Below are 27318 nucleotides of genomic sequence, written 5' to 3' on the forward strand. Positions count from 1 at the left end.
GGGATTTGAATCCTGGAGTCAGATTCCAAAGTCTAAATTTGAACATCTATCCACAACTGTAAAGTGGGAATGAAGAGGCCAACCTTCAACCAAGTTTGGCAGGGATAGAGTTTATCCTTTATTGTCCCTAGCCCCCTCCCTATGTTCTCTCAATCTATTCTAATTCTATTCCCTCCCCTGCAGTAGTTCATATTCCTAGAATCCTCCTCCTCTTTCCTTCCATGAATATCTGTTGTTAGGAAAACATATCTATCAGCTATTCACACCTTAGTAAGAATTTAAACCACTATATTTCTTTTTTCAGGAGTTAATTATACTTAAAGAATAACCTCTTCTTTGGGAAAGGAAAAATTTGTGCCTTATTTTTCTCAATTGGAGCTAGCCTGCTGATCAGTCTATGTATAAGGAAACCTCCACTTTAAAATATCAAGAATATACCTCAGGCTGCCTAAAATCCCCAATATGGGGCACCTTTCTTGAACCTTTGCCCTCACCCCAGAATACACACACACATGCCAGGCACTGAAAAAAACTAAAAACTTCAAAAGTCTTTCGGTAATCATTCCTTTTCTGGGAGGCCAGACAAGGGCACAGTCTTCATTTCTTGGGCACATCCCAAGCACATGCTCTGAGTTAAGCAGTTCTGGATTTATTGCCCATGAATCTATCATGTGTCTTTCTTGAAATGCCTGTTTTCACCCTGGGTTACCTCTCAGAGTAATGAATACCATATGTTTACTACCCATCATATAAATAAGCTATTTGATTTTATTTATCCCAAAAGAAACTATTTAAGCCTCATGGAATTCTACCAAATTCTGCAATATTTTTTCCAGGCTTTAGTAACCATGCACTCCACGGATATGTATATTTTCTATGCCAGGTTTTATGCCCAATGGTGTGAATCCAGACACTAATGAAACACAGTCAGTCTTAAAATACAAAACACAATGACAAATTTAAAGAATAATGACAATAATAATATCATCTACAACACTATGCGACAGGCACTCCACTAAGTTCTTCATGTGTATTATCCACAAGTGCAGAGGCAGAGAATTAGTTAAGAACAGCAGTTTGGGAACTGCAATACATGGTTTCAGATCTCAGCCCTCCTGTTTACAAGCTCTGAGACCTTGGGAAATTACCTCACTTCCGTGTGCCTCAGTTTCTTCATCTGCAAAGTGGGCATAATGATAAGATTGCCTCCCTTGAAGCATCATGCTGAGGATTCATGAGTATAGATCAAGGCCTCAGAGCAGTGCCTGATTCACAGCGTGTGCTACATGTCATTTCTATTAGGAGTGCCTTGCTGGTGGGAAGAATAACTTTGAAGGAATATAGACAAAAGGCAGAGACTTACGCTTGATGAACTCCTGGCCTCCCAGACGCAACGTCACCTGGCGGCTCTCCTGGTCATACACCATACCAGGACACGTGGCATTAGCCTGGGTCTCAGAGGAGCCCCTCCAGTCTTCGACATTGCAAAGCAGGACATCGGGGGAGCTCAGCAACCCACAAAGGATGGGACCTGCAGACCAACCAGAGGGAGGAGAGGTAATGGGAGGGGCACCAGCAGGGTCCCGTAGCCCCACTTCTGTGCCCGGAGAGCCTGTGGATGGGGACAGGTGACAACACCTCAGGAGAAGACAGGGACATTGGAACTCAATAGCCTGGTTTTAAATTGGGACGATATTCCTTTCTAGTGCTGCAGTTTTCTTACTGGCAAATTCCTTAGGGGAGACCACCATGGCTGCTGGTCCTTCCATCTTTATTAGAGCCTCTTCCTCAGGGGGTCTACAGCAATGACAGCCCTCCACCACCAATGCCCTGGGGGCATTACTGCCAGAATCCTCAGGCACCACTTCTGCCCCACCCAACAGAGAGATCTTTTTGAGCTACTGTTGCTTCTGCTTCTGCATTTTCCTCTCCTCCTCTTCCTCCTCCTCCTTCTTCTCTTTCATTCTCCCTCTCTCTCATGCATGTACACACATGCACGCGTGCACACACACACACACACACACACACACAGATCAACCTGGAAGGGACTCAAGAGAGAGTATTTAGATTCAAGGTAAGAAACTATTACAAGACCTGTGCACCTATGACGTAAACTTCTGGCTGCGTGCCCAAATGCCTGGGATGTGTAGAGAGAAATCTGTAACGAGGGGAGACATGGGACTCATTTTGTCATGAGCATGTCTTCTAACCTCAATTTAAAAAAGATGCCCCATGGTTATCACTTTATTTAGCATCAGGAAGACCTTCCCCCCAAGCTAATGACATTTGATAGTGGTTTTAGTTGGATAATTTCATGTAACTCAAATGTTTTTGAGGTCTGCTATGTGCCAGCCACTATGGCCAGTGCTTTAAGTATATTGATGTCCTTAGTTCTTATAGGCATTACTATCTCAATTTTTTAAATCATTATGGGTACACAATAGTTGTATATCTTTACAGGGTACATGTGATGTTTTGACACAGGCACACAATGTGACTTAATCAAACCAGGGATTATCTCCCTGTTACTGATAAGGAAACTGAGTCTCATAAGTTAGGCAAATCACTCAAGTTTACTCAGATCTGCAAATTAAATAATTGATACATCATTTAGATAAATAACTTTTATAGGTTGTATAGTTGTTCAGACTCCTGAAAAAAAAAAAAAAAGGAAATGTATCACCCCACAACTCCTACTTCGTTCCTTATCCTAATTTCCTAATTTATATCCAAATCTGGATGTAGCTTCAAACTGTTCTATTTCCAATATTTCCCCAGAGTAGATGACTCACGGACGTCTGGCTTATAAATTTCACATTTTGTCCTTTTCTCTTTTACTGGCCACTTTTGAACTGCAGTAGTTAAAAAACCAGCAGCAGAGTCTCTGCATTAGCAAAATGGCCTTCGAGGTCATCCAGTGTGGTGGTTCCCAAACCACAGCACTTGGGCTGATGGTATCAAAAACACAAGGACAGTTTTGAAAACGCTCATTTCTAGGTACCAACCGCAGAGTTTCTGACTTGGCAAGTAGCATGTATGGGGCGGTGGCATTTGGGAGTCAGTGTTTGTAAAGAGCACCACAGAGGAGATTTGCTGACCTAGTTAGACCACCTCATTTCAAAGATGGGGAAGCTGAGGGAGGAAAGGGAGAGTGGTTTTTCTAGGTGCTGAGGAATCACGGAATGGCCAGCAGGCAGCGAATGCCTGGGCCCAAGGGCAGCACCAGCACGGGGCCCAGTCAGAGCCCACGAGAGCTCGAGGAAGTCTGAGCACTGCGGTCTGGCCTCTCGCAAGCCAGAAAACAGAATTAAACAAGAGGTGGGGTGCATTTTTCCTTCTGCTCTCAGATCTCAGTAGAGAAACCAACGCAGCTTTCTGCTTTAACTAGTGCCAAAGTGTGCCTGAGAGGCAGGGGCCAGGGAGAGACTGGAAGTCACTTCGCTGGTCACATACTGTCAGCTCCAGTCACACTCGTGTGACCTTTGGGCCATGCACGGCCCTCTGAGCCCCTCTTTCAAGCAGCCTCAACTGAAATGTAGGTTCAGAGGCCTCATGAATTCTTTGAAAACAAAGCCGCTCAGGGGCTGGAGGCTGGAGGGGGCTGGAAAGTCGCTGGCAGGGGTGGAGGGAGGGGAGGGGGAGGAGGGGGAAGCCACCAGAGTTAAATGACTTTCCAGACTGTGGTGAAGGATGTAGCGGGATTCTGTTCCTGGTCGTCAGCAGAGCCTGCCAAAGCTGCGTAAGTTAAAACTCCAAATCTGCCCCTTGGACAAGACTGGGAAAAACATCTGCCTGACACTTCATGGGTGCCTCAAAGAAGGCTTAACTGTCAGCATTGCGAGGTGGTTGTTCCACTCACAGAATTCACAGATCACAGGTTACACTGGGAGGGAGGAGCGAGCGAGCTGCTGGCCAGGATTTTGTGGGTTTACTGCTCCACGGAACAAAACAGTTCTTCCATATATGATCCTAAGGAAAATGAAGTCAGCCTTTCCAGCTTGAAAAATTATATGGTCTGGTGAGTAACTGAGCATCTGGGGAAATTGTGGTATCCTCAGAAAACACATTTAGTTCAAAGAAGGAATCGTGGATGTGTTCTAAATATAGGCATACATAAAGACATATACATATATGTGAAGATACATGCATGTGTGCCTGTGTGTGTGTAACATGTCTTTCCCTAGCTAAACACTAACCTGCATCCACATTACATGATCATAGAGCATTAAACCTAGAAGGAATTTTAGAAATCAACTTGCTCTAATCTGGGTTCTTGCCCACCACTCCAACAAAACTTTCTCATTTTAGCCGCCACTGACCACAATAGGCTAAACTCAGCATTTTTCAGTAATTACCTTGTTTGAACTCTCAGTGGCATTCATTTGAGGGGGGGCCACTCTCCTGGGTCTCCTCCCCACTTCCTGGCTGCTGCTTCCCCACCTCTTTGCACACTCTCTTCCCCTGTGCAGCTGCTCACCAGGGGCAGCCCTTCCCCCTTCCTCTCCTCACCTGGACCCTCACCCACACCCCCACCTTCTGATACCACCTCAATGCTGGTAATTCACACCTTTATATCTCCCACCCAGACTTCCCATGTGAGCACCCCAAATGGACTGATGACCTTTCTAAATCTCCGTCTCCCATCACCAAATCTGACATCCGATATATTCCATTATTCACCACATGACTAGACCATTCAACCAGGTGAACAAGCCAAATACCCAAGAATAACCTTTGACGCCTCTTCTTCCGGCCCATATCCAAAGTCCTATTGAATATTCCTCCTGTTGCTCATCTCCACCATGACCACCCTAGTCCTGGCCCCTGCCCCATCCTCCCTGGACTGTTGTGGCAGTTCCCAGCTGGTCTCTACATTCACTCTAACCCTCACCCATGACCTTTTCCAAGCTCAAGCCAGACTGCTCCTTCCAAAACTCACATCTGATCATGACGCCTCCCTGCTTAAAATGTTTAGTGGTTTTAGGTGCAACCTACAAGGTTCCACGTGCTCTGGCCTCACCTGTCCCCTTCCCCTTCTCAAGCCTCCAGCCTGGCACACCCTGCCCAGGACCACCACTTCCTTAGGCTCCTCCCCTTCATCCTGCACCCTCTTCCCACAGGGCCTTTGCACATGCTGTTCTCTCCCTCTAGAATCTGCTTCCCTCTTCTCTTCACCTGGTTTAAACCTACATATTGTTCAAGATTTAAGGAAGTCTTAGTTTATCTCTCTGAATAGGGCAAAATATTTATTATTTTTTTTCAAAGTAACATTTAACTTGTCTTCAGAGCGTAGCAATCAACAACCATCCTTTCCTCCCTCTGGACCTGAGAGGAGATGGCAGAGGCAGGAGGTAGAGCGCAGGCTGTCTGTGCCATGAGTCAGGAAAGCTGAGTCTTGCTCCACGCAGTGGCCCAGCCGAAGGTGGGCGTCAGCTAGGTCACTTCCTCACTCTGCGCCTACAGTCTGCATGGCTCCCCTAAAGGCCGAGGATAAATGGCTGCTTCATAGCCTGGGGGAGTTTCAAGCCACCAGGGAGATGAACATGTGGACTTGCACACAAAGAGAAGGGACAAAATAGCATTCCAGGAGCAGGAAATCATGAGCAGGACTTCAAGTCAGCAGGGTGATGTGGAGCGTGGGGAATCTAGGCAGGTGGCTGGGGGGTGGTGACCGGCACAAATACAAAGAATTAAGAGACCGGCACAAATACAAAGAAAAAATAACACAGGCCCAAATAGACAGCAGCAGTGGGAATGGAATAAACCTTGATCCTGAAGTTGGAGTGATGAATTGGCCGAAGGGAAGCAGGGTTGCCAAATGCAGCATGATTCCCTTCCCCGAGGTAGGTTCGTTTCGGGTAAAAACTGCCCATTTATTTGGAGACACGTTGACATCCAAGAGGATATCCAGACAGCAGATGGGTGAGGGATGTGGACCTCTGCAGAGAGTTCTCAGCCAGAGCAGAGACCCAAGAGGGGTGAAGCAGCCCCTATGGCAGCTCGGGAAGCTGAATGAGAAGGAGGCGGCGTTTGCCAAGGAGCCAGAGAAGGGCGTCTCAGAGGTGGGGAGAAGAGAGTCAGAAGAACTGGGGAGAGGGTAGTAGTGTCAGCTGCCAGAGGTAACCAGGCTGAGGGTGGCCAGAAGAGGCCCCTAGTGACTGGCGAGCTGGGTGGGAGCAGTTTCCGGGTGAGAGGGGGTTTCAGCACGCAGGGTCTGGCTGTGGTGAGGAAGGAGAGGTGCTCGAGGGAAGACGAGGTCGAGGGCTGTGTGGTGCCATGAGCTTTTTGACTTTTAAGAAGGGAGGGGGGCTGAGCACACTGCCATGCCTCAGAATAGACAGCTGGGAGGGCCCAGGGCTGCTAAGTGGGGAGCAGGAATGAAGGAAGGAAGGGGCATGGCCTGAGAGGGTGGGGGCACCCGGCAGGCAGGGCTGGTCGTTCTCAGGAGGGACCCTTCTGCCTGGAGCCTGGAGGGGTTTTGTGGAGGTAGCTATAGCCCTGGGAAGGATACTAGGAAACATCTGCCCCTGAGCAGCCCAATGTCTCCATTAATGGCCTTCACAACACACAGCATCTCTCTGCCCCTAGCTCAGCTCACAGAGACGCCCACTCTGAACCAGACTGCTCCCTCCCGCTGCCATCTAAATACTGCTCATCCCACAGGGCCCAGCCCAAGTTCCTCCTCTTCTGGAAAGCATTCCTGACCACTAAGTCCCCTTGGAATCTCCCTCCTTTGCTCTATGGTCTCTAGCCCTATCGGGCATCATCCATCATACACTGCCTGGTTCATTAAGCCTGGTGCCAAGTGGTGCTCCATGCACATTTGCTGATTGACAGCAGGAATGAATGAATGAGTGAAGGTCATGACCCTTTCATGGTGCACTTTGCCTCTCCCACTAGACCCCAAGCCCCTTTTATCTGTTCCTAACACCCAGAACATTGGATTGCACATACATAGTGATCCATTAATGTTTATTGTTGACAAGTGTGGGCCTGCTTTGATTTTTTTTTAAATCTTTAGAATTCTCCATAAGCTTAATGTGACCAGTTAAATAGTTGGTTACAGTTTGATGCTGCTAAGGAGAAGGTCAGGTTGATTCTCATGTCACACAGTTAGGTCCTCCATTAGCACACCAGGAACCAAGTCTATATCCAGCATTTTGAACTCATTATCTTTATAATAAGTATTCAAATAGGAAGCGTCATTATCTTCATTTTATGAACAAGAGAACTGAAACTTGTCTAAGATTACACAGCCAAAAAGTGACAGAGCAGTGACTAGAACTCAGGTCTATGACATCAAAGTCCCTTCTCACCCACTAGGCTACACAGCCATGTGCATGGGTATATTTCTAGGAGCAGAAGCAATTCCCACTGCTGAGAGACTATTAAAAATGACAGTCCTATTGTTCACAGGATCAGGCATGCAGTGGCACTCAATAGATAATCACTGAGTGAAGGATTATGGGCAAAAGGAATCAGCTAACATTTTTTCCCCACATTTTGTTTACCCATTTATCCATTGATATATAGTAGGTTGTACTACTATGGTTTGAGCGTTTGTGTCTTCCCCAAAATTCTTGTTAAACTTAATCCCCAATGCAGTAGCATTAAGATGTAGGGTCTTTAGGAAATGATTAGGCCATTAGGACTCTGTCCTCATGAATGGGATTAATAACCTTATAAAAGGGCTGTCAGGAACTAGCTAGACCCCTTTTTGGTCTTTCACCTTCCGCCCTGTAAGGACACAGCAATAAGATACCATCTTGGAAGCAGAAACCAGCCCTCACCAGATACCAGAGCTGCTGGTGCCCTGATCTTGGACTTCCCGGCCTCCAGAACTGTGAGAAATAAATTTCTGTTGTTTATAAATTACTCAGCCTGTGGCATATTTTTTACAGCAGCACAAATAAACTGAGATAGATTGTTTCTGCTTTTTGACCATTATAAATAATGTTACCATGAGCATTCATGTACAAGTTTGTGTGTGAATATACGTTTTCATTTCTCTTGGGTATAAACCCAGGTGTGTGTATTAGTTTGCTAGGGCTGCCATAACAGGCCACAGACTGTATGGCTTAAAAAACAGAAATTTATTTTATCACAAGTCTGGAGACTAGAAATCCAAGATTAAGGTGCCATCATTGTTGGTTTCTGGTGAGACCTCTCTTTCCGGCTTATAGACAGCCACCTCCTCACTGTGTCCTCACATGGTCTTCTTGGTGCATGTGTGGAGACAGAGTCCAGCCAATATTTTTTGACCAAATGTGGCCAGTCCAGGCTGCACAGGTGGCAGTAAGATGCTGCAAAGACACAACTCGGGTGGAATCCCAGCTCTGCCATTTTGCAAGTTATATGACCATGAGCAAATGATTGAAATTCCCTGAGCCTCAGTTTAACTGTTTACTTCTCCTGAAGACAACAGTCAGGAATAAACCAGTGCCACGATAAGAAGTGGCCAACACAGTATGTGACAGGTGAGAGGGTTAGGGTCTGTCCCTGACTCTGTGCATGTGAATACCGCCTTCTGTCTGGGTGTGGTCACCTCATGCTGCAGCTCCCCATGCAGCTCCCTGTTGTGCACCCTGGCTTCTGCATCCCAGCTTGTCCCTGTCCCTTGTTAGGCCCAGGTCCTCACTGCCAGCATTACCTCCTTCGACCTGCATGAGGACGAAGCCATCGCAGCAGGAATCTCCGTCACATGCAAGAAGACAGAAGAGGTGAGCATCAGTCAGGTCAGCTCCTGAGGCTGAGAACACGACGGGGCTGTACAACCCGGAGAGCACATTTTGGAAACCAGTCAGTTCAAAGCTTTTCTGACGTGTAGTGGTGAATTCTTGGCCTGGGGAAAAGGCAGAAAAAAAATTTTCAAAAGACCTAAAAACATGGCAGAGTTGAACAGAGTTTACTGATCTCATAGGATAGTTTGCTAAATCAGCTCTGATTGTGACTGGAACAGTGTGTGGTCCAAGACGAGATGCTGTCTATGCCACGAAACTTCTGGACGTGCCTATGCATAGAAAGGGTGCAGCGGCCAAGGCTGTGGCCCCAAAACCAACAGATCTGGACAGATCCCCCGCATACGTTCAAAGGTCCAAAGGGTATGTATGGAAAACTGGCATATATTATTATTTTTATTATTACCAACAAACATTTATTGAGCTCTGTGTACACACTGTGCCATGTGCTTTTCCTACATTATCTCATTTAATTTTCACTGCCCTGCTCTGCTATCACACGTGCTTCTGTAACACAAATTAGTTTGAACACATGGGAGTCAGGGAAGCTCGGCCGCTGTGATACTGGAGTCACATTGGCTGCTCTATCTAGTTTTCCCTGCATGTCACACTGCCTTGTGCCACCAAACATCAACAGAGGAATGTGGCGTAGACAAACGCAGCTAAATGCAGCAAGCCGCAGAGCAACTGGGACTGTCCACACACCTGTCACCCGCCTTCGTTGGAACCTCAGCCTGGCCCCGGGGCTCAGTATTCAAAGTGAAGACTGTAGGTATTTCCCTTCGCTTTGTGCAACCACCCCTCGTCCTGGTGATTCAGCAGCCTCAATCCTTCTTCACACCTTGTGCAGTCACCTACCTTGCCCTTTCACATTTATGTAGCACTTCTTTATTACGAATTCAATGTGCCTTTTTAAAAACTTTGCCGGCATTTTAAGTAAGGCTGTTATTGTTTTAAAGTGTCATGGTTTGGGTTTTGCCTGTCTCTAACTCTAGTTTTCCCATCAGCCCTGTTATTTTTGAGCATCATTTTGCAAACATGAGATTTTTCATAGATATGTATGTGTATATATATTGCAGTAGAGCCAGAATGTCTGCCCTATTCTTATGCCCACTGTACATTTGAGGAAAGAGAGTCTTAACACATGCACTATCTTGCCCAGATTTGCACGGCTGGTGAGTGGCGGAAGGGACACCAGAACCTGTGCCCTTCGCCACTCTGACCCCCCATCTGCCCGGCAGTTCACCAGGTCTTAACTGACTCACGCGCCTGGAGGTCAGGGAGGGGCTTACAGTGTGGGGCCCAAGAGCATAGGCTTCAGAATCAGACAGCCCCAAGTGTAGACCCTGCAGCACCCCTGCCAAGCAAGTCCCTAATTCCTCAGAGCCTCAGTTTACCCATCTGTACAATGAGGATGACGACAAGTAATCCTTGTAAACATTGAACAGATAAAAAAAAAAAATAGTCATATATATTAAACGGCTGAGCAACAAGCCTGGCACTTAGTTTATGCTCAGCAGATGTTCTACATGTCTCCAAAAAGCCGCCTCTTCTCCCTGCAAGCATTGGCTCACTCGGCCCCTTCTGCCGGGAACGCCCTCAGCTCTGCCAGGCAAAGCCCCCGGCCAGCCTTCACCAAAGCCCAGCTTAACTTGAAAGGCCCATCCCTGGATTTTTACAGCCAGAATTAATCTCTCCCTCCCTTGATCTCTCTCATGTTCTGTTTGTGCCTCCACTAAAGGCTCCACCATCCCTCACCCTGTATTTAAGCTACTTGAGATATTGTCTGCCACCCCTACTGGCATGAGATTCCCTGGAGCTCTTCCCTGATATCTGATGCAGTAGTCACTAGCTGTACGTGACTACTTAAATATCCATTTCAGTTCATCAAAGTTAATGTTGCAATAGCCACATTCCAAGTGTTCAGTCATCAGGAGTGACTAAGACTACCATTGTGGACGGATTTATAGACCATTTCCATGACTGCAGGAAGTCCTACTGGGCCATGCTGCCCTGGGGTCTGGGGCCCCAGTCCAGCGCCCCTTGGTATCCTCCACGTAGGGAAGGTGCACAGAACACCACCTCCCCTGAGACCTTTGCGTGGTGGGCTCCTTCCCATCCTTCAGGTCTCAACTCCGCTGTCCCCACCTCTGGGGTTCCATCCCTGACCACCCTGGGCAGCTCACATCCCCCTTTATCCCACTGTCCTGCTCATTTTCATTTGAGCACTCACCACCCTCTGAAATGATTTTATTGCTGGCTCAATCCCTCTACCACTCAGTCATTCTGTCTGTCTTGTCACAGTGGCATCCACGGAGTGCACAAATGTGCTTATCGTAGCACAGATGCTCAGTAACTGCAGAGGGCCGTGCCAGCACTGAGCTGCCCACACCACGGTCGAGGCCTAGACTGTGCAGCAGGTCAGGGAGATCTCACAGAGTCAGGGGTGGCTCCACCTGGAAGTCACAGGTAGCAAGATGGTTCATCTTCCTAGACCTCATCTGTGAGATGAGGGGTTGTGCTAGACAATCTTGAAGGAAGCTCCAGGCACTGATGCCCTTTGGTTCTGAAAGACCACACGGCTCCTCCTCCACGTTCAAGGCCCACAGGCATTAAGTGGGCGTGGGTAGCCGATGGTACTGACGACAGATCAAGCTCTGAGTCTCTGGCCCTTTTTCAAGTCCCACCGTCCAGGTCACTAACGGCCAGGGATGTGAATGGACATGGTTAACTACCTGCCAGGAGCCAAGGACTATGTGGGAGACTTTCAGAAACTGAGTCCTTTCCTCCTCAGCTGTGACATGTTTTCCCATTTTACAGAAGAGAGATTGAGCTTCAAGTGAAATGAAGAAGAGGTTCAGAGACAGAGCAGGGAAGAGGGAGGCGGGCCCTCAAGCCAGATCCAGGCTACTCCAGCCTCCTTCTCCTCTACCTGGAGCCAAACGGCTGTTTGTGCATCTCTTGCTTTAAGCAAAAAAAAAAAAAAAAAAAAACAGCTCTGCCTTTGATTTAGTTTGGCAACAGGGAAGTTTCTCAATTTTCTTTGCTATCTTCCCCAAAAAATAAACTTTCAGGAGACAAGGAAGAAAAATAAAAATAACAAACACTTAAAAAGAAATATAATTGCATTTTACAAAATGTCATAAAAGGCCAAGTTATGATTTTAAAGAACATTTGAGTGGGAGTTATTGTTCTATTTTGGTATTTGTTTTTAGAAAATAAACCCTATGTTTTGTTCTTTTTAAAAATGGATAGTAAAGATAATTGGGATAAACACTGGGGCAGAAATCCCAGTGACCTGGCAACAGATCAGAGAGATCCAAGCTCTGCCAGACGCCGATCTCCCAAGCAAACGCTCTGCTAAGTCAGGATGGAGGCGTTAGGCAAAAAAAGGACTAAGGAAAAAAGAAAGAAAACACAAACACTTCTCCTTGCCGTGGGCTGAATACTGCTACCGAGGTCAGATGCAGCTTTGGGCCTCGGCCATGGCACAGTCTCCACTTGCTACCAGCTGTCTCTGGCACCAGTCTGAAGCTGCTAGGAGCCCCGGGCACCTGCCCTGAATCATGGACCTCAGAGTGGCTCCCACACTCCCCTACCTTCCAACATCCAAGTCCCAGTTCAGGCCCCTTGGGCTGTCTTCTGGTCCACAGCCATAGCCTCAGGCCATCAGGAAACTTTTTAGCAAGCATGAAAACAAGTACAGAAATGTTGTACATCTGCTGAGCTCCCAGCACGTGCTGAGCACTGCTCGAAGAGCTTCACCTGCGTCTCCTCATTCCAAGCTGCCAATAACCTTGGTCCACTTATGACTCCTATTTTACTAATGAGGAAACAGAAGCTTAGAATGTCAAGGAATGTGCCCAAGACCACACAGCTAGTGCATGGCAGAGCTGGGGTTCAACCTGGGCAAGCAGACTCTGGGTCCTTGTTCTTAAAGCCCTTAACCGCTGTGAAGCCAGGGCCAGAGAGCAGTGACAGAGGAGCTGCAGTCACGGGGGCAGGGCCTAGCTGCGGCCCAGGGCTCATGGTGCTGCAGTGCTGGCATCTCTCGGTGGTGTTGGAAAGGAGGAGAGGTGAGCAGGGCAGGGCTGATGAGCGCAGGCCCCGGGATGCTGGGGAAAGGCCCCTGCTTCTCCCGTGTGCTACCAGCGGCCCAGGATGCTTTCTCCTGTGTGACATGGGGCTGGCGACCCCCTTTTTGCCCTCTTCCAAGAGTTTCTGTGAGGGTGCAAGGGAAGGCGGAACGGGACAGTGAGCTGTAAACTATAAAATACTATATTCTTGCTACTCAATGTGTGGTGCCTATACCAGCACAGCACAGGCCCCCTCTGGGAGGTTATTAGAAATGCAGAATCTCTGCCCACCCCGAGGATCTGCATTTTACAAAGTCCAGATCGTGAGTGAGGAAAAGATCTGACAACGTCCAGAGAGGGTGGAGACCACAGAGGGGAGGAGGAGAGTCTCCATGAGTCAGAAGGCCCCGGAGGGACGTGCCCCACATCACGGGCTGCCTGGGCTTGCCTGGGGGCACAGGCGGATGCAGCTGGGTTCTGCCTGGACTCTCCACCTATTAGCATCGTGTCTGCTCTACCACTTAGTTTCTGGCCTGCAGAATGAGGCTCCCAATTCCTGCCAGATTGCGATGAGGATTGAACCTGATGACACAAGTGAAAATGATGTGTAAAGCCCCTTGCAGCTGATGGGGAGATGATCGCCTGTCTGTGGAGGGCACTGTGCCAGGCCTACCGGAGGATATTGGAGAGGGAAGCTGGGCTCAGGACATGGGGTGGGGATGGGGGAAAGTCTAGCCCCTCCCCAAGTGTACCCTGCTCCAAACATGACCATATGAAGCCACAGAAGCCCCCAGCCAACCGGCCCCACCAACCTACCCTTTTTCAAATACACAGCCAGAGAAGCCTGAGGGCGGTTCCTTACTTTCACCTGGCACCTAAGACTTTCAAAGCTGATGGCTTTTGAGTTCTCCAGTGCGTCTTGTTCCTGGAGATGGAAAGATGCTGTGTTATTGTCCCGTGATGTTTAATAATTCAATTCAACAAACATTATCCAACTCTAACCATGGCTAGGCACTAGGGCAGCAAAGGTAAGAAAGAAAAGGTTCTTGCTCTATAGTTTCTCCTGGTCCATTGGAGCAGACAGACATGTAAGCAGTAGGAAACAGACACAGAATTTCATGGGTGTTTTCAGAACTAGGTCCCACGGTTTGGGGACTGTCAGTTATAAGAGGGGAGTGACCAGAGAGGCAGGAGCCAGCTCATGGAAGAACTTGTAGCTTCTACCTAGAGAGTGTCTGGAGAAAGGTTCTTAAGCTTGGATATGGTGAGGTCAGAGATCTGGCCATTCCCAGCTACCTCTGACCTCTCTTTCTGACTTATTTCCGGCAATCATGCCATGTGGGTGGGGTAGGATAAATTTGCCTGTTTCAATCTGTGTTTTGTCCCCAGTATTTTGCCCTCTTCCTCGAGGCTGCCAGACTTTGAGTTTCCTGTGGGAATTTTGGAGGGCAGGGGCTAAAGCAAAGGCTGTTTGAAAACAACAGCTCTTCTTGCTTTGCAGAAAGCTGGAACTCACGGGAGAGATGGTAGCCTGGGGAGGGAAGGAAGACACCTGGAGAGCAGAGAGAGAGAGGAGGGATTCTCAAAGACCTAAAAAGGACTCAGGTGGGGTCCAGAGTGGCAGGAGCCCTCACCCCTTCTGTGGCCGTGCCCTGGTGGGGCAGAGGACAGCAAGACGTCAAATGGATGGCTGCACCTGGGGAGGCTAAACCCAGTGCAACAGGGCTCCTGCCTCAGCAAAGTCTTCTCTGTACCCCAAGCAGAGAAGCTGGAGAGGCTAAAGGCAGCTCCTGGGACTGTGGGGCTCAGCATTGGGCTGTGTGACCAACCACTGATGACCAGTGATCAAGGCCCTCCACTCCCATCTCACCCCCGTGCCTTAGGACCAAGAACCCAGGGCTCTGCAGGGAATAATGAGTGAGATGGAATTTCCTGCTGACCTCACGGGGGGGGGATGATGACAATATTAACAGAAACAGTAATTGTTATAATAACAGTCACTGAGCATTTACTCTGCAGCAGGATCTCTCCTGTGAGCTCTTCCATGTAGGGCTCTATCCAATCCTTACAACAATCCTGTGATGTGGGAACCATTATTATCCCCATATTACATGGGGAATCTGAGGAACCAAGGGGCTAGATAGCAATAAGCAGGTGGTGCAGCTGGGATTTGAACCCAAGACCCCTCCCTACCTCTTCTCTATATCTTGTCACTGCAGAACCCAGCTCAAGAGTCCTAAAATTTAGGGTCCATCCTCCACACCCCTTCTGGAATGACACTTATGAACACTCTTTCACATGCAAGTACGTGGGCAAAGGGGTGTGCAATGCACCAGTGTTGGTGTTGATGATATTGCAAAACTGCTACAAATCTACATACCCTTAACCAAGAGAATGTGAAATAAATTATGTACATCTGTAGACTGGATTGGCATGCTCCAGTGAAAAGAATAAGGTTAATTTTTAAAATACATATACAGAAAAATAAATATGAAAAATCAAGGTAGAAAAGAATACATAATATAAAATCGTAGCATATAAACAAACAAAAAACATACTTATAAGTACACAGAAATTTTCTGAAAGGATCCATAGGAAACCAGAGAGTAAAATGGAGATTCAAGTATGCTTACAGGTTAGAAATTCGAATATGCTTACAGGCTAGAAATTAGGAGACAGGAGACTTCTGCTTTTCACTGGACACCTTTTTATCCCAATTTGATGGTACCATATAAAATTGCCAATATTCTACCAGCTCTGACTTATAGAAACAGCGATTTCATGTGGTTCTAATAAATATTTAACATATCTTTTTATACCATAATCATATTTTATTTCTATAATGGAAAAGAGAGCTGGGGTCTGGGATACCAAGGGCTGGATGGTATTTAGGGCTCTGAACAATGTCTCCCTCACATCTGGGGCCTGAGCTGCTGGATGAGGTAAGTGCTGGGGCGTAGGAAGGGGTGTTCAACGTCAAGGGTCTCTCCTGGCTGGTCCACCAGGAAACCATACTGCTCAGGTGATGCTACGTCAGCTGCATCCTGGGTCTGTCTCTGCCTGGTGCAACTTCAATTTCCCAAAGTCTCATCAGCTATCAGCAATCTCATTACATCACCTGGTCACCCTGGTGTCAATGCCATCAGACACATAATGTATATCTGACACAGAATGGACAAGAGGCAGAACTGCCAGGTGGCTCTTACACCTTACCTGACTAGAAGTCATGCAGGCAACATTGTCATTTGTCCAAGTGTGGAAATCACACGAGACCTCTGAGCCTATTGTGGACACGATGAGGAAGCTGCAGGCCTCGTCCTCTGCACATTCTGCAAGCACCATGGGACAGTCACCCACCTGACTCTCAGGTAATGCTGGGGACAGAATAGACACATGCCCCTACCCCTGCCCCACACACCCAAGTACACATGCAGTGTAAACACATAGATACACACACAGATATACACTCAAATAGACACACCCCCAAATACACACACAAATACACACACCCATGAACATACCCAAATACATACACACAAGTACACACACAAATGCATATGCACACATACATAAGCACGCACACACAAATATACATACAAGAGACATTGACTGAGCACATACCATGTACCACATGCTGTGTTGAGTGCTTTCTGTGTTATTGGATCGTTGATCCCCATCTTATAGATGAGGAAACTGAAGCACAGCTCAGTCCATTCACTTACCCAAAGCTGCAACTACAGTCTGCTGTGGAGTACCCTCCTCTCAATTGTCTGATAGGACACCATCTTGCTAGACCTTCCTGACATGGCTGTCGTTCTCAAACATCAAGTATCAAAAACATATTTGGGGGCCTAGTTGGTTAAACCAGCGGCCCCCAACCTTTGTGGCACCAGGGACCGGTTTCATGGAAGACAATTTTTCCATGGACTCAGGTAGGGGAGTGAGCCATGGAGAGCAGCTGTAAATACAGATGAAGCTTGCTTGCTCACCTGCCACTCACCTCCTGCTATGCAGCCCAGTCCCTAATAGTACATGGACTGGTACTGGTCTGTGGCCTGGGGTTTGGGGACTGCAGGGTTAAACCATCCCCTGACACTAACAGATGGACCTGTCTTCCTTGCTTGCCTCAGCCCCTAGGATACTGCATCCTCTTTTTCTTTCTATCCCATCAGTTTGCCCTTCTAACTTCAACTGTGTCATAGTGTACGTGTGCACACATGGGTATGTGTATGACGTTCCTTGTCCAGACAAACACCTGCGATCACTATACATCAGGTGTGCTGCCTTGGTGCTGCACCTACTCTTTTGACCTCCTGCTTCTGTCCCTCCAGTTCCAGCAAATATCTTTCATACTGCAAACAATTTTTTTTCCAGGTCCTACTTCATGCCTTGAACTGTGTTTGTGATGCAAACAATAGTATAAGTTTATCATAACCAGAGCAGATATCCAAAACAGATTCATAGTCCCACTGTTAATCACTTAATAACTAAACCACATGAGGCATAAACCAATGGTTATGACTGTAGGCTTTGCCGTCAGTAGTCTGGGTTTGAATTTAAGTTCTGATGCTTACTAGCTCTGTGGCATTGAGCAAGTCACTTAAATTCTTAAAGCCTTATTTTTCTCATCTGTAACTTAGGATAACAATGGCTACTCTCTGGGTGGTTGTGGGATTATGAAATAATCCTGGTAAAAATACATACTCATAAACAGTAACTTATTACCACCTATCTGGCCTCACTGTTGAAATCAGAAGATATATATCCTGACCTGGACAAATAGCTCTATGCCAAACTAATTTTGTTCATTTTTGTCCATAACATAGTTTGGCATGGTTCTTGGCATATAGTAGACACACTATAAACTCTGCAATGAACTTATAAATTGAATATACATTTTGGAAATCAGTTGACTTACAGTGTTTTTGACAAAATGTGTTCTCTCATTATTGTTTTAATGGTTTGATTTGGTTTGTATTGACAATGTCAGCAGATCTTATTTCTCCATCATTCTCCATGTGCCCGTCTCCCCACTACCCCTTACCTGCCAAGCACTGCATCAGTGAGAATTCAGAGCCAGGAACTTTGGACCTGATCGCCATGGGAACGTTGGCGTCGAAGACCACCTTTGATTCTGGAGCCTTCTCAAATTTTTGCATCACTGAAAATAAATCATATTTTTGAAATCTGACTGTGAAGGGTATAGGGCATCTGCAGAGAAGCCAAAAAGAGTGTTGGGTCAAGAAGTCGCTTCCCATTTGCAGCCCTCAGTCACACAAACGTCCCAGGGAGAATAATTCCTTTGGAAGGTAGGTCCAGCCTGCTGCCTCACATCTAATCTCGAGAGCTGTAACTTACCAGGTCTCCTTTCCTCTACCTCATTGTCAGGAAGCAAGGGGAAAATTTAATATTATGTTCATCCTTACAATTCACCTCTTCTCATTGGTATTGATTTTCTATCTAAACTTATATTTTCCTGTCCTTATCTTTTCATGCTAATTACCTAATTATTTTACTGAAAATTTTCTTTCCTTAAAACAACTTGAAATCTTTCAGAAATGAGGTAAGTTTTTTTAAAATGCAAATAAGATGTGCATATGGATTCACGTAAATTTAAAAATGTGTCATGTGGCTCAGGCATTTTTAAGGTAGTATTTGTTTAAGTGATACACTAGCATCTGTTTTTCCACCTACAATCAACATATTTGAGCTCCATTTGATAGGAAAAACATAGCCACATGCTCATGGAATTAGACAAGTGAGGAGGAAGAAATATAATTTCTCAAGGCTATGAGACTTGGAACTCACTATTCACCAAGCAAAAACACAAGCAAGGAGGGTAACTCCCAAGGAATAAGATTTATCTTCCAAGCCACAAATGCCCAAGAGTGTCAATATTTTGTAGGTAACTATCAAAAAGCAAGAATTATTTACAAGTCCAAAAATCACAAGAGTATCAATTCTTTGCTAACATAATTATAAACATACATAAGCACTCATTATCATACACATCCATTGCTTTATAAAACAGACTTGTGTCTAGACTGGTTTTCATTAAGTCAATAAATTCAAGGTCATTCAAAGCAATCTTTCCTCAGCTTTCATAACAAGCACAGAAAAAAATGATGGGATTGGGAGAATGGAACATTGATGTAATAAAAATGACATGATTTAAGCCTTCAAAATGTTTGATATATTTAATAGTAAAGAATTCTAATTTCACAAAGTAATCCTTCCATATTGACCACTGAAATTGCCAAGTTCATGTGCTCAGCCCATCTTCTTTCATCTTCTTCTCTTTTTTTTTTAACTTTTATATTCCTTGGTCTCTTGTTTATACCAAACACCATGCTATACTCATAATAGCATCCCTAAGTCTTGGTTGGTATAGACCAGATGCTCAAAACACTCTATGAGACTAAATAAAATTTGAAAGGTCTTTCAGCTTCTAATTAAATTCTACCCAAATGCAGTAAATTTAGCACTTCAGTTAGAGAATCTGCTGGTTTTCAGGAAAGGGACATCTTGGTGATGGAGATCCTCACACTACAGCATTCTATGAAGAAGCTCATGGAGGAACAGAGCAGAAACAATCCATGAACTGATTTGCCAATGAAAGACTGAGTCCGTCTGTAGAATTATACATTCTGTTGATACAATTTCCCATGTATCAAATTTCTACTTAGTAGATATTTAAAAATGTCTTGGGGAAAGCATAAAAGGTAACATTAGAGCACAGTATATATTTGATCATGATCCTTGCATAGTATATCATGGCTATTTATGTGTCTATCTCCTTCCAGGGCAAAGACAATGTCCTGATTATATTTGAACCCTCACTAGCTAGGATAGTGACAGAGATGCTAGTTTCCTGTATATTGAATTGATGGATGGATGGATGGATGGTCTAATGGATGACTAACAACATCATTATAACACCTGGCAACCAGGAGAGAACATTATGATGGCGTAATGCCAATGGTAGTCGTATAAGGGTTTAGATACTTGATGCGGTATGTGAAATTTTCAGCATGGGTCAACAAAGAATAGAATTAGAAAACTGGATCTAAAGTTAAAGGGAAGATAAACCTGAAATATTTCCAGTGGCTGAGGTCACTAACTCTGTGAGTAAACAAAGGCAATGTAGAGGAGATCACAGGGAGCACCGTGGAGTTTTGGCAGAAGGGATTTCAGACAGGGAGGCAGCAGGCAGTCGGGGAAGGGCACCAACTTTGGAGTCAGCTCCCAGCTCAAGTCCTGATGCTGCCACACCTCCCCAGCTCTGTGTCCTTTGGCACATCTCAACCTCTGAGAGTCTCAGTTTCCTGATTATAAGGGTTAAATAATACAGCATGGAATACTTGGTATGTGGTAACCACTCAGTAAATGCCAGGTCCCTTTTCCCTCTGTAGAACATCTTGCCTAAGTGTCAGGGCTTATAAAATTGGACACAGGAATTCAGGTGGTGGGAGAATCTCCTTCCCTGAAGACCTTTAGGAAATAGCTTCAGAGAAGCCCATATTACTGGAGCAATTCACTCATTCTGTCAAGTACCTACTGCCCTGGAATAGAACAAGAAATAAGAGACAGTTCCAGCCCCAGAGGAACATATGGTCTAATGAGGCTAGAGTCCAGAGAGGAGGATGAGATATTGCAATATTACCTTATCCCAAGAGCAGTGTGAGACCACTGAAGAATTTTAAGGGGCATTGCATAAACAGAATTGCCTTTTTAAATAATTGCATTAGAAGCATCATGGAAAAATTTCTGGACTGGAGCAGGAAGATGAGTCAGGAGGGCATGGCAGTACCATGTGCATAACAACGTGGCTTGGACAAAGGAGGTGGCAACGGGGAGGTATATAGCTAACCGCTAAGTACTTTGCTTTTTCTGAAGGACAAAAGCCTCAAAACTGAAACCGCAATGCCACTTCCAAAGAGAAAGTTCCTCTCAAAGGCAATTCTGCAAAGAGACATGCTGATAGCCCAGTGAGGGCCCGGCTCATTAACATGGATATCCCCATGCCGATGCAGAAAGGGAAACTTAAGCTCAGAGCTTTACATAAGAAGCCAAAGATGCTGAGGATGTATCTGGAGGCTGTTCATAAGCCAGCACCTCAGGGAGGCAGCATCAAAGGTGTCAAAGCTGAGCTGCAGCTCATGAACCCTTCTGGTGCCACTGATTAAACTGTCCTTTCTGCTCTGAACACTGGAGAAAACAAGCCATGAAATCCCTTACAAACTGCACATGACAATCCTCAGGGTTAAGCCATTGACAGGGACACAAAGAAGGCTAGCAGCACTTGGGCAATAATCCCAGAATAGCCAGTAATCGCCAGGGCCATTGGGCAAGTTGCTTCCCTTCTGTGGACACCCTCTCTCTCATTTGTGAAAGATCTACCTCATTGATCTCTCTCTTTTTTAAATCAGACTATTATTACAGTGGTACAAACGTTTTGGTTACATGTACTACTCAGACATTAAAAAATATGGCGAATTTATACCTTTGGTAACAACCTGGATGGAACTGGAGATTATTCTTCTAAGCAAAGTATCGCAAGAATGGAAAAACAAATACCATATGTACTCACTATTAAATTGGAACTGATCTATCAACACCCATGTGCACACAGTAGTAAAACTTAACAGAAACCAAGCAGGTTGGGAGGAGGAGGAAGAAACAAGTAAATTCATAACTGATCTCTTAAAGCACCTTCCAGCTCTAACTCCCCTGATTGTAATTCTTGCCCAAGAGGAGGGATATTGGAAAAAAATAAGACTTCATTGGATTTGCAATTTATCCATGAGAACACATACGCATGCACATGCACACAAAGTCCTTGGGATTTGTTAGCTCTTCACTAGAGAAAAGAAATGACTGCTCTGAGCATTAGAAAATGAAAACTTCTCACTTGGATTTTCTCTGATATTTTGCCATTTGCTGTACCAACCTCCCTAGAGAACAGGCAGGCTGTGTATCTGTGTGGGTGCGCGTGTGTGCGCCCACGCGTGTGCTTGTTGAGGAAGCAGATAAATCTAGGTAGAAGCACAGATTGGTGTGACAGAAAACACAAGGATTTAGGAGTCAGACACACACCAGTTCAAAATCTAGGTATATTATATCCTAACTATGGGATGAAGACAAGAACTTACACATTCTTTGCCTCAGTTTTCTCAGCTAAATTGTTGGCAATAATATCTACCTTTTTTGACTACCATGGAGTTTAAATGTGATAAACACATAAATGCCTGGCACGTAGTGAACTCACACATGGCAGGCCTTCTCCTTGCACTGAGATACTAAGAGACTCTGGTGGACGGGGTGGCTCTGGCTTTCTGAGTATATGAAGGTAAGACCCGGACCTCAGGCAGAGGATGGTGACTCTGTGGAAAGGTGGAGTGGAGTTCTGAAGACCGAGAGGATGTTAGGATTAAGGGACCTTGCAGATTGCTTCAGCCTCCCTCCTTGTTTAACAGATAAGGGAATAGGGCAACTACTGTTACCAAGACTTCTTATTCTGAAATATTTATTACCCCTTGTAGGCACGACACTGCTAATGCACTCAGCCCTCCTGCAGGGTAGGCACTAATATCCTCATTTCACAGATGAGGAAACTATTGAGGGTGAGGGAATTGCCCAAGAATATACATCCAGTAAACGGCACCATTGGGATTTAACTATTTCTCATTCCACAAACCATGCTCTTCCCTTCCTCTCTGTGGGTGCCTGTCGTACCTTGCATGTAGGACATTTGATAGCTCATGTGGGAATTTTCCATCCAGTATGTCACTGAGGAACTGTGCACAGGATAGTGCTCAATGAATATTTTTGACATTATATCTTGATGTTGACCCTCACAATGTCTCAGGAGACAGACAGGAAGCCACTGGGGGTTTGAGGATCAGACAGGTTGAGCAACTTGCTCTGGGTCACCCAGTGCGTAAGTTACGGAAGAAGGACTGGCACACAGTCTTTCTGCAGCATCCTGTGGAGGGAAATGCTGACCAGACTTACCAAGGCAAGCTGCCTGCAAGAATGAAAGCCTCAGCAGATTTCTTATTTATAAAAATTAACCTCTGTGCATCCTAAAGTATTTAGGGGTGAGGCTTCATGATGTCTGAAACTTACATTTCCAAATTATTTTAAAAAGAGAGAGAATGAAATATTAACAATTATTGGATCTAGGTGATGGGTATTTATCCATCCTACTATTCTTTATGTAGGTTAAAATTTTTTTAAATAAAAAGTTGGAGGCAAATTCATCTCATGTGTTTCTCCTTTTCCATAAAGCCCAAGACCACTACCCCCTCCCCAGTAACTGCCGCTGATTTAACCTCCAGCACATACTCAGACACTGTGAGTCCTCAAGTGGGGCCACTGTTTCTGACCACGGCAGTCTCCGCCCCTCGCTGTCCACGCAGAAGGCCTTCCCACTGCCCCCGTCCCTCTGGCTGGCTCGGTACTGGCCGTCCTGGTCACATTGCAGGCCCGCTTTATTCCTCTGACAGTCAGTGACACCTGCAACCAAGAGATGGACACAGAGGTCAACAATGGGCCTCCAGGATCCCCTCCCCTTCCTACTCCCAGGCTCTAGGTCATTGACCAGATGTCCAAGCAACACGTCTGAACCAGACATTCTAGCATAAAACTCTTCAGTGTCCCCACCCTGACTAAAGGACCACACACTGGCTCCTTGTTTGGATCAATAAGTCCCCTGTGATCTGGCTCCCACCCCTCCTAGTGCCTACACACACACACACACACACACACACACACACGTACTCTGCTCCACACACCACCCGCTACGTTCCATGCCCTGAATACACTGCCCTCTTTGACACCATTTCCTTCGACCCAGGCTTTGCTCATCTGGCCCCTCTCCTGGTGCACAGCTGCCCCATCTGCACTACATGAACTCTTCACTGCTCACCCACTCTCACCTCAACCCACGTTTCCTCAGGGAAGCCCTTCTGCTATGACCTCAATGCTTATCTCCCCCAAAACCCACATGTTGAAACCTAATCCCCAGATGGTATTAGAAGGTGGGACCTTTGGGAGGTGATTAGGCCACGAGGGTGGAGGCCTCATGAATGGAATTAGTGTCCTTATAAAAGAGGCCCAAGGGAGCTTGTTTGCCCCTTCCACCCTGTGGGGACACAGGAAGAAAGAGTCTATGACAACTTCATCAGACATCAAATCTGTTTGCACCTTGATCTTGGACTTCCCACCCTCTCAAAACCATGAGAAATAAATTTCTGTTGTTTATAAGATACCCAGTTTATGATATTTGGTTGTAGCAGCCCAAATGGACTAAGACACTTTCAGACCTCCTGCCTAGGTCAGCCCCAAGTGTCACACCCTCTCCTTGAGACCCAGGCCTCCCCTTCACAGCCAGGGGCACAGGTATTATTTCCATTTATCTGCACGGATGGACGGCTGATGACTCCTGCCTCCTGCTCAGCAGAGGCTCTAGGAAGGCAGGGCCAGGGCTGGTTTTGCTCATGATTTATGCCAGTGCCTTGCTCAGTGTCTGACACATACAACAAGCTTCCTCTCCAAAATCAACAAATATTAATCAACCCTATGGATGAATGCCTCTATCCCTGTGTTCAAGCTGTTTCTTCTTCCCAGAAGTTCTCTCCCCACCTGCCCTCTAGCTAATCCCCCCTCACTTCCTTTTCCTAGAAGACTCTAAACTCCTTGAGGACATGGATTTTGTCATTACTTGTTTAATATACCCAATAGAACTTGGTACAAAGCAGGTGCTCAATAAGTTTTTGATGAATGATTTCAAAGGGGAATTCCTCAATCTGGTTCTCTGGGACTGGGAAGTAGGTGAATAGTAATATTTTGTAGCAGTCCAAAGACTTGATAATACCCGGGGTTTTATATTTCAATACTATTGGTTATATGATTGATCATTGACTAATAACAACTTTTGTGGGTAGGTTATAAAAGCAACGTTTTAAATAGAATACTTTGCATGCCACACATGCTACATATGAATTAATACATCAATACACAACAAACAAAAATACTCAGAAGAGCTACTCAGTTATCAACAGAACCTCAAACATGGCCCAGTGGACCAGCTAAGTTAGGAAATATAGAAGAGTATAAGTCAAAACTATAATATAGACCTCGACTAACTACATAGAGAAACCAGGATTCAAAAAGCTATCCTAACAACAAAAGGAAACCAAGGAAATATTGTAATCTCTTGGTGTCATTTAAAACTTAGCAGATTCTCCTGCCCTGTGCTTCCCTTCCATATGATTCCACCTAAAAACAAAGACCAAATAATTCAACAGGTAGAACAATGTAGTTAATGAGTCATGGAGAAGTTTCCTAGATATGAACAGACCCTTAGCACAGACTCCAACCTTGACCCTGGAGAACCATTCTCCAAAATCTATTCTATTACTCAAGAAAGGTGTCTGGGAGAGGGGCGATGATGTAACACAGCCTCTACTACTGCATGGAAATGCAATCAAAACTCACTCCAAAAGTGGGGTGAGGGATGAAAGTTTATTGTTTATGTTAAACATTATGTTTCCACTTTGCTATAGACTGAATGTTTGTGTCCCCACCAAAATTCCTAAGTTAAAACCCTAATCCCCAATGTGATAGGATTTGGCAGTGAGGCCTATGGGAGGTAATTAAGTTTAGATGAGGTCGGGAGGGTGGAGTCCCCTTAATGGTATTAATGACTTTATAAAAAGAGACAGACAGGAGACCTTTCTCTCTCCGTCTCTGTGCATGCACCAAGCAAAGGCCATGTGAAGATACAACCGGGAAGAGAGCCTTCACCAAGAAACTGATCATGCTGGTACCCTGACTCAGACTTCCAGCCTCCAGATCCATGAGAAATGAATGAGTATTGTTTAAGCCGCCAAGTCTATGGTAATTTGTAATGGCAGCCTGAACTGACACATGCTTGATAACCACATTGTAAGTGAGGTCTCATTGGCTCCATCTGATAGACAAGGGAGTTGACATTCAGAGAAGGAAGGTGATTTGGCCTAGGTCACAGTACCAGTAAGAGGAGACAGCAAGGATGGAACTTGGTCTGGCCGGTGCAAGCCTCAGCTTCTGTCCTCTCTTCCCTGCCTTTTTTGTCATATCCCCTCCATAAACAAGGATCAGTACATCACATCAACTCTCTTTTAAGAAAGTGCTCCTCTGGCATTTCTATAGCACTTCAAGTCATCTCAAAGCACAAGGACTGGAGTCAGTGTACAAACTGAGGGTCATGCCCAAGTGTCAGGCACACTTGATGAAGGGTTTGTTTCTTCTCTGGGAGGAATGTCAGAACTCCCAGACTATAAAATTCCTCTTACTTTTATTTTCTTGGAATTACTGTCCTATTACGCTGCTCTCCTGACCAAGAAAACTGCCCTCATCAGAGAAAGTGACTTGGTATCTTTTGAGCACTTGTTTTAAAAATTCTAGAAATTACTCAGATTTTAAGCAATAACTGTTTGCCTCATGTTGACACAATTTCAAACCAAGATGAAAAGATGTACAGTAAGGCAAGTTATGCGTCCTTGCTAGGAAAACCCCAATACCCAGGTGACTATTAAGTAAGTAGAACAAGTGAAATCACGTGACATACGGGAAAGCCAAGCAGTCCTGACATCCTGACAAATGTCTAGGGCCAGAAAGGGAATAAGAGTTACGCAGGGTAATAACTATCGGTGGAAAATATCTTCCACTTCTCATTCTGATCAAGTTGACTTACAAAAATCGGAAGTTTCAGAATCAGAAAAAACCAAGATCAAAGGCCAGTGAAGTCATTAGTTAGCTGAGTGACTTTGGCTAAGTTTCTCTTCTTTGAGCCTTAACCTTCTTATCTGTAAAAGTTTGGTTAATACCATTTACCTTGAAGGGGTGTTGGGAGGATTGAATGAGACAACATAGTAAAATGCCTGGCCCAGAGCCTGATGGGGACAGGAATTCACAGATAGTGGCCCCTTTGATTACAGTGTTGTGTACCCAGTAGCTCTCAGTGGTGGGCAATCCACCCCTGCCCACCACCACCAATTTCCACCCAAGAGACACTTGACAATGGAGATGTATTTTTGTTGTCACAGCTTGGGGATGGGAGTGCTACCAGCATCTAAGAGTTAGTGATGCTACTAAACACTCTACTATGCACAGGACAGCCCCCAACAGCAAGGAATTTATTTTCTGTTCCAAAATGTCAGTAGTGCTGAGATTGAGAAACCCCGTTGTGTCCCATTATACTCCAGAGCTTTTCTTTCCAAGCAGGACCCTGCAGAACTTACAGTGAGTCTGGCTGAAAGCTCCAGCAGAAATGGTGGTTCTGCCCATGGGACACGGGACACAGGCCAAGCTCCCTGCCTGTTCTTGGTAGGCTCCCACAGGACAGGGAATGCATTGCTCATCTTGAGAATAGCTTCCTTCAGGACACTTAGCTAGAAAACATAAGCAGAAAAATGATGTTAAAGAACAAGACACACACTTTACAGTTACAATCCCAA

General features: G+C 45.6%; 1 protein-coding gene across 1 annotated transcript in view; it reads right to left on the bottom strand.

Moving 5' to 3' along the window:
- TG (thyroglobulin) overlaps positions 1-27318 on the bottom strand; it is a 243690-nt gene that overhangs the window by 168997 nt on the left and 47375 nt on the right. Inside the window, exons 21-27 of the mRNA XM_069465395.1 lie at positions 27103-27252; positions 23162-23332; positions 17859-17975; positions 16028-16143; positions 13631-13739; positions 8651-8842; positions 1364-1531 (exon numbers count right to left, since the gene is read on the bottom strand). Coding sequence (XP_069321496.1) covers positions 1364-1531; positions 8651-8842; positions 13631-13739; positions 16028-16143; positions 17859-17975; positions 23162-23332; positions 27103-27252 — 1023 coding nt within the window. The remainder of the gene's footprint in view (positions 1-1363; positions 1532-8650; positions 8843-13630; positions 13740-16027; positions 16144-17858; positions 17976-23161; positions 23333-27102; positions 27253-27318) is intronic.

The sequence above is a fragment of the Eulemur rufifrons genome, chromosome 3, assembly GCF_041146395.1.
Source record: "Eulemur rufifrons isolate Redbay chromosome 3, OSU_ERuf_1, whole genome shotgun sequence".
Taxonomy (NCBI): domain Eukaryota; kingdom Metazoa; phylum Chordata; class Mammalia; order Primates; family Lemuridae; genus Eulemur; species Eulemur rufifrons.